Source organism: Entelurus aequoreus, linkage group LG01, assembly GCF_033978785.1.
Source record: "Entelurus aequoreus isolate RoL-2023_Sb linkage group LG01, RoL_Eaeq_v1.1, whole genome shotgun sequence".
Classification (NCBI taxonomy): domain Eukaryota; kingdom Metazoa; phylum Chordata; class Actinopteri; order Syngnathiformes; family Syngnathidae; genus Entelurus; species Entelurus aequoreus.
The window spans coordinates 13664972-13672471 of record NC_084731.1 but is presented as its reverse complement, the minus strand read 5'-3'; the positions used below and the strand labels follow the sequence as shown (position 1 = coordinate 13672471).

Genomic DNA, 7500 nt, shown 5'->3' with positions numbered 1-7500 from the left:
ATATATATATATATATATATATATATATATATATATATATATATATATATATATATATATATAACAAAATGTAAAGCCATAGGCTCACACAAGTTCCGTAAAAACAGGTCGGGTATTGAGAAACTTCCATCCATCCATCCATTTTCTACCACTTGTCCCTTTCAGGGTCGCGGGGGGTGCTGGAGCCTATCTCAGCTGCATTCAGGCGGAAGGCGGGGTACACCCTGGACAAGTGGCCACCTCATTGCAGTATTGAGAAACTTACATTTATGAATATAAAACTTAGCCAATAGTATCATGAGGGTGCAAAAGTAAGACACTCATCTTGATTATTCAGTTTGTTTTTTTTACAGTTTTTCACTGAAAGCACAACGAGACGGTAAGCCTTTCTCAAGACAACGCTGCAAAATATCACAAAAAGATACACAAAACATTGACGAAGAGGAGGTTTGATCAATATTCTACAACTAATTAAAGAGTTTCACCAGTGTTGTATATTTTGGTCATGCGCAGTAGCCTAGCAACGTACCAATTGTATTATTGTAAGCAGCTATGTTCATATATTTTATTTTTTTATTCACCTACTACTGACTTGTATCAGTTTAGCACGAAAGCATCACACTACTATTTGTATTTAAATAATGCATATGTTCCTTTTGACTGTACATGTACTGTAAATGTATAATGTATTTATATTATTCACATGTGAATAATGCTGTATAAGACTGTATTCATGTTATTCATATGTGAATAATGCTGTATAATAGACTGTATGTATATTATTCACATGTGAATAATGCTGTATAATAGACTGTATTTATGTTATTAACATGTGAATAATGCTGTATAATAGAATGTATTTATATTATTCACATGTGAATAATGCTGTATAATAGACTGTATTTATGTTATTCACATGTGAATAATGCTGTATAATAGACTGTATTTATGTTATTCACATGTGAATAATGCTGTATAATAGAATGTATTTATATTATTCACATGTGAATAATGCTGTATAATAGACCGAATTTATATTATTCACATGTGAATAATTCCGTATAATAGACTGTATTTACATTATTCACATGTAAATAACGCTGTATAATAGACTGTATTTATATTATTCACATGTAAATAATGCTGTATAATAGACTGTATCTATATTATTCACACTTGAATAATGCTGTATAATAGACTGTATTTATGTTATTCACATGTAAAAAATACCCAAGTGTTTATTGTCTATTGTGAGCGAACTGTGGTGCTGAATTTCCCCCAGGGATCAATAAAGTACTTTCTATTCTATTCTAAATACTTCTTATTTTATTTATTAATTGAACAATTACTATAGAAACAAAAAAAGGCATTATACAGTGTACTATTTTAGGTACACATTTGAAAAAGATGCACTTATTGAAGAAAAATAACTTATACTTGCAATTATTTGCGAATATTTATGAGTTATCTATAGACAAAATGCGATATATTATATAAAAAATGTTGACAGCCCTAATAATAAACCAATATATGCATAATAGATACCCAATGCTTTCTTAATCAATCAATCAATCAATCAATCAATCAATCAATCAATCAATCAATCAAAGTTTACTTATATAGCCCTAAATCACGAGTGTCTCAAAGGGCTGCACAAGCCACAACGACATCCTCGGCTCAGATCCCACATCAGGGCAAGGAAAAATAAAAAAATATAATAATAATAATTAATAGGAGGATAGAGGGATGTTGTCCTATAAATTGTTGTGAAATTAATAAAATTGTCTGTTTATTATGTTATGGGGTACTTCAATTGTTATGTGTAGTTGAAATATTTCTGTTCAATATTTGAAAAACACAATTCTATAATGTCATTCATCACAAATGTGGGCCTTGTTGTGTATAATAGGGGTGTATATAATCTTTGGGCACTAGATTTGATCCGATTCTGATTCCCAGGGGGACGATTAGATTCAGAATCGATTCTCGATTCAGAACACAATTTTTGACTACCACATTCACCCAATGTTGTATGATTGTAACAATTATATAACAAGCTCTAAATGAAATTTGATGCATCTCTTCCACAAAAACTACATATGTACATGCTCTAGACATTGTAATAACAACCAGGCCCGGCCCTAACCAATCTGGCGCCCTAGGCAAGATTTTAGGTGGCGCCCCCCCACATCGGCAGTGAAGTGTATATACTCACAAGAAACCGAATAGCTTTGTCTTTGACCTTTTTTTTTTACTTAAAGAAAGCAAATTAACAATCAGAATAGTTAACAAGATAAAAAAAAATATGGATAAATAAATGAATACAAAAAATGAATATATGAAATACAATATTTTTTACATACATAAACACAAAATAAAACGTGTCAACAAGTTGCATAAAATAAATTAAAAATACAATATAAATAAGGCACTGCACAAAACAAGATATCAAACCAGTATGACTTTAACAACTATATTACAAAAAAAGGGGATCCTACAGAGTTCTCTATTTGTGCTTTTTAATATTGCATGAACTAGAATGACTTACAAATGACTGTACACCAGGGAGTACTGTAATTACCTAACGTTACATTATTACTTTCCATAACAATTTAGCCCCCTCCACAATATTAACCCGACGTTAAAACAGAACTAGCTATTTATTGATTAGCAATTGCCGAATCATGTAACATTAGCTTGATGCTAAAAAACCAGGTTACTATCACATTCTGTAACAGACAAATAAGTTCATGTAGGCTAACGTTACCTCCCTGCTACCTCTGTCTTTTTCTCGTTTCTCCTCCTCTTCTTCTTTTCTCTTTTTTCTTCCCTGGGCACCTGACAGTTTTGGCCGTTTTGACATCTTGGGTTGATTTTTTTATGTGGTGACGTCCAAAAAGAGTCATGATACGGGAAGGGAGGGGGCGCAATGTTGTAACAAATAATATTTCTATTAAATAGGCTTTACTTTGCATTTTAATTAACGTGGGATTATTTTATGTATTTAGAAATAATAGTACCAACTTTTTTTCTCCAACATGTGTGGCACTGGCGTGGCGCCCCCTGATGGACGGCGCCCTTAGCATTTGCCTATACGGCCTATGCCACGGGCCGGCCCTGATAACAACCAAAAAATATATAAAAAGACATTTTACTTACTTGAATCTGATGAATCTGGTCCAATGAAACAAATAGATGTTGTTGGAAGGAAACCTTGAGAGGCTGTGTGAGTTCATGGCCAGAAGGCGTGACCTATAAACAAATGTACGATCCAATAGCATTGTGAGACTGAACAATAGGACCCAATGACTATGTAAATGTGGTAAAAAAAAATGAAATGATTGTAAAATCAAGACAGCCATGACATGATGTTCTTTACAAGTGTATGTACACTTTTGACTGTATATTAGTTTCAATATAAGCTGTTATGAAATAAACCAAAGCACTACAATGAAAGACGGCAGAAGACTAAAAGTGGGGCCAAAACCTTTATTTTGAGTCATAGATGCTTGCTTCATTCCAGTAATGAGTAAAGAGTAAAGAGTGGTTATGTGGGACAGACTTGACTGCCTTCAGTTTGTCCCAGGAGGTGCTGGAGGTGGTTTTCCTGGTCGGGTTAAGGCTGGGTTTTGGGGTTGGCAGAAGGCTTGGGGATGGGAGTGGGGTTAGGAGCCGGATTGGGGTTGGGATTGGGATTAGGGTTGGGATTAGGCGTCGGGGTGACGAAACACCCCCTCTTGTGCCACTGCATGTCCCGCACACGTCGGACGGACTGGATCTGAGGCGCGGTGGCTCCCCAGTCGTTCCAGTGCTTAAAGTCTCCATGCTCAAACACGTACTGGCGCCCCCTGTAGCCCGGATACATGTAGCCCACCCACCTGAGGAGGCAAACGCACAAAGCGTGTACTGAATGACACCTCCTGGACAATAAACCTGACAATCTGAGGACTGTAGGTTCTTCTTAGAGTTCTAGGGAAACCTCCAAAGTCCAGCACATTGCATTTATTATGCGATGCTTGATTGTAGTCGGAGTAATAATCACAATTACACCATTATTATACACATGAATTAATTTCACAAAAAAAAGTATAAAATCACAAGATTCAATTCGATTCTTGGGGGATTCAAAATCAATTCTCGATGAAAAATCAATACTTTTTTTTAACAACATTGGGTGCTAGTTCTATGATGAACTACATGCCTCCATAGAACAGATAAACAGCTCTGATACATTTCTATATTCATTTAAAAAACTGGTTTTGTTTACTATAATTCTATCTAAACATTTAATCCAGTCAAATACAAATAGATAATTATCTCAGACTTCTCTTTTCTAAAGTAAATGTGCACAGCAGATATAGATCATCTACACCAACAATATAATTTGCCTGAGTGACAGATTTAAAAAAAAAAAAAAAAGTTTAAAAAAACAACTATTATTCACATGTGAATAATGCTGTATAATAGACTGTATTTATATTACTCACATGTGAATAAGTGAATAATGCTGTATAAAAGACTGTATTTATATTATTCACATGTGAATATTGCTGTATAATAGACTGTATTTATATTATTCACATGTGAATAATGCTGTATAATAGACTGTATTTATATTATTCACAAGTAAAAAATGCTGTATAATAGACTGTATTTATATTATTCACATGTAAATAATGCTGTATAATAGACTGTATTTATATTATTCACATGTGAATAATTCTGTATAATAGACTGTATTTATATTATTCACATGTGAATAATGCTGTATAATAGACTGTATATATATTACTCACATGTGAATAATTCTGTATAATAGACTGTATTTATATTACTCACATGTGAATAAGTGAATAATGCTGTATAATAGACTGTATTTATGTTATTCACATGTGAATAATGCTGTATAATAGACTGTATTTATATTATTCACATGTGAATAATGCTGTATAATAGACTGTATTTATATTACTCACATGTGAATAAGTGAATAATGCTGTATAAAAGACTGTATTTATGTTATTCACATGTGAATAATGCTGTATAATAGACTGTATTTATATTACTCACATGTGAATAAGTGAATAATGCTGTATAATAGACTGTATTTATGTTATTCACATGTGAATAATGCTGTATAATAGACTGTATTTATATTATTCACATGTGAATAATGCTGTATAATAGACTGTATTTATATTACTCACATGTGAATAAGTGAATAATGCTGTATAATAGACTGTATTTATGTTATTCACATGTGAATAATGCTGTATAATAGACTGTATTTATATTATTCACATGTGAATAATGCTGTATAATAGACTGTATTTATATTATTCACATGTGAATAATGCTGTATAATAAGACTGTATTTATGTTGTTCACATGTGAATAATGCTGTATAATAGATATAATAGATATATCATCTACATCAACTATATAATTTGCGTGAGTGACAGATTAAAAAATAATAATAGTTTAAAAAAAAAAAAACATTTTTTTTTTTCAATACCAACAAGAATCGCGATGAATTCAAATTTTTTTGCACCATTATTTTTAGAAATGTTGATGTTTATTACTGTTGGCAACAACATAAATGAAATAATAACCTCATAATAATAGTGCAAAATATTTAAAAAAAAATACAAATAATAATAATAAATAAATTAATAAATTAATTATATATTTTTTTTTTGTCCTGTCCAGCTTCTCAGGCAAATCATATAGTAGATGTAGATGCCCATATCAGATGTACACATTTACTTTTATTTGTATTTGATTTTAATACATGTATTTATATTATCATTTATATATGTATATATATATATATATATATATATATATATATATATATATATATATATATATATATATATATATATATATATATATATATATATATTATATATATATATATATATATATATATATATATATATATATATATATATATATATATACACATATATATATATAAGACTTAGATGAACTTTATTGATCCCTGGCAGAAAAATGTTACTCACGTGGGTAATAAACTCAAGTGTTATTGTCATCAACTTTGGTAATTGTTATATATTGTATATAAGATATAGATATAATATAATATAATATATATAATATACTGTACATATATTATGTAAATATTACGTTTATATGTTATATTTTAAATCGCTATATTTAGTGTATTTATACCTGCAGTGTCCTTTCCATCCTTACACTTTCCATCATTGTAACTGCGCTACTGTGTGGAACAATTTCCCTTGTGGATCATTAAAGTTTGTCTAAGTCTAATGTCTAACTATCATGCATGCCTCCAGTCATTATTCATTTGTAATAATCTCTTTTGAACAATAACTGGAATGCCATCAGTGTGTGAATGTGGAAATAGCGTCAACTACCTTCAAGGTAGAAAGGCACTACTATTTGCCATAATTAGACCCTGTGGTGTAGTGCAGTTACTCTATGAGATGTTAGTGTTTTAATAATAATAACAATGATCTGTCAGAATAATTGTATCTAAGTTATCACAAAACTTTGTGTTTCAGTGAGTTCCCGGCGAGCAGACAAAAGCTGTCTTTGATCTTACTAATCAAAAGGCTTGTAAAATCCACTGTGTAGGATGGGAAGCGACATTAAGGTGTCGGGTTTTTTTGATGTATTGTAAACAACAGGAAGATTTTGTCTTTTCTTTGAACTGTTTTGTAACCAAAGGCAACGGCTGTTTACGACCCCCGTCCCTTTAAAAACAGCTGAGCCATGTTATCAGGGAAAGTCCAAATAAAAGATGAGGCGTACAATCTTTGGTCAGAGCGTGGTGGGACACTGTGCCAGGGTACAGGTCTACGCGTTTCTCCTCATTGAGCCAAATTCAATTCTGTCTCCGTTTAATTCCTTGCTTCTTTGTCTGTTTAATAGATGTCATCAGTGTTTGAACCTGACATGATTATACAATAGTATGTTCAACGCTGACAGGAAGAAGGAATCTAATGGTAAATGGTCACTGATTGATAGGGATGATGTTTGATAAGAAACTATCGAGTTTGAGCCCATTATCGAATCCTCTTATCGAACCGATTCCTTATCGATTCTCTTATCGAATCCAGATAGGTTGTTGCATATGGAAAAAACCACAATATTTGGTTTAACAAAAGCTCACTTTTATTTTATAATTAAAAATAAAAAATAAAAAAAAATTGACTGTTACCCCCCTAAAAAAAATAAATGAATAAATATTGACTGTTGTTACCCAAAGTATATTAAGTGGGATTTTTCAGAGAAACTAATATATACAGTAACACAAAAACAACCTGTCTCTGTGATCACTATAGGTGTATAAATAATAATATAGTGTTAAATAAAATCCGTCCCTTGGGCACAAAACTGAAAATAATACAGCTCTCCAAAAAGTGCACTTCTGCTGCTATTGGAACATACTAACTACACACACCATGACACTAAGAACACCACAGTCATCAATCAACAATTCTTCTTCCAAAA

The 7500-nt window shown here is 31.6% G+C and overlaps 1 protein-coding gene across 1 annotated transcript in view; it reads right to left on the bottom strand.

Moving 5' to 3' along the window:
• Window positions 1-3475: 3475 nt before the first annotated feature.
• crybb3 (crystallin, beta B3) overlaps window positions 3476-7500 on the bottom strand; it is an 11507-nt gene continuing 7482 nt past the window's right edge. The window contains exon 6 of the mRNA XM_062044117.1: window positions 3476-3878. Coding sequence (XP_061900101.1) covers window positions 3617-3878 — 262 coding nt within the window. The 3' untranslated portion in view covers window positions 3476-3616. The remainder of the gene's footprint in view (window positions 3879-7500) is intronic.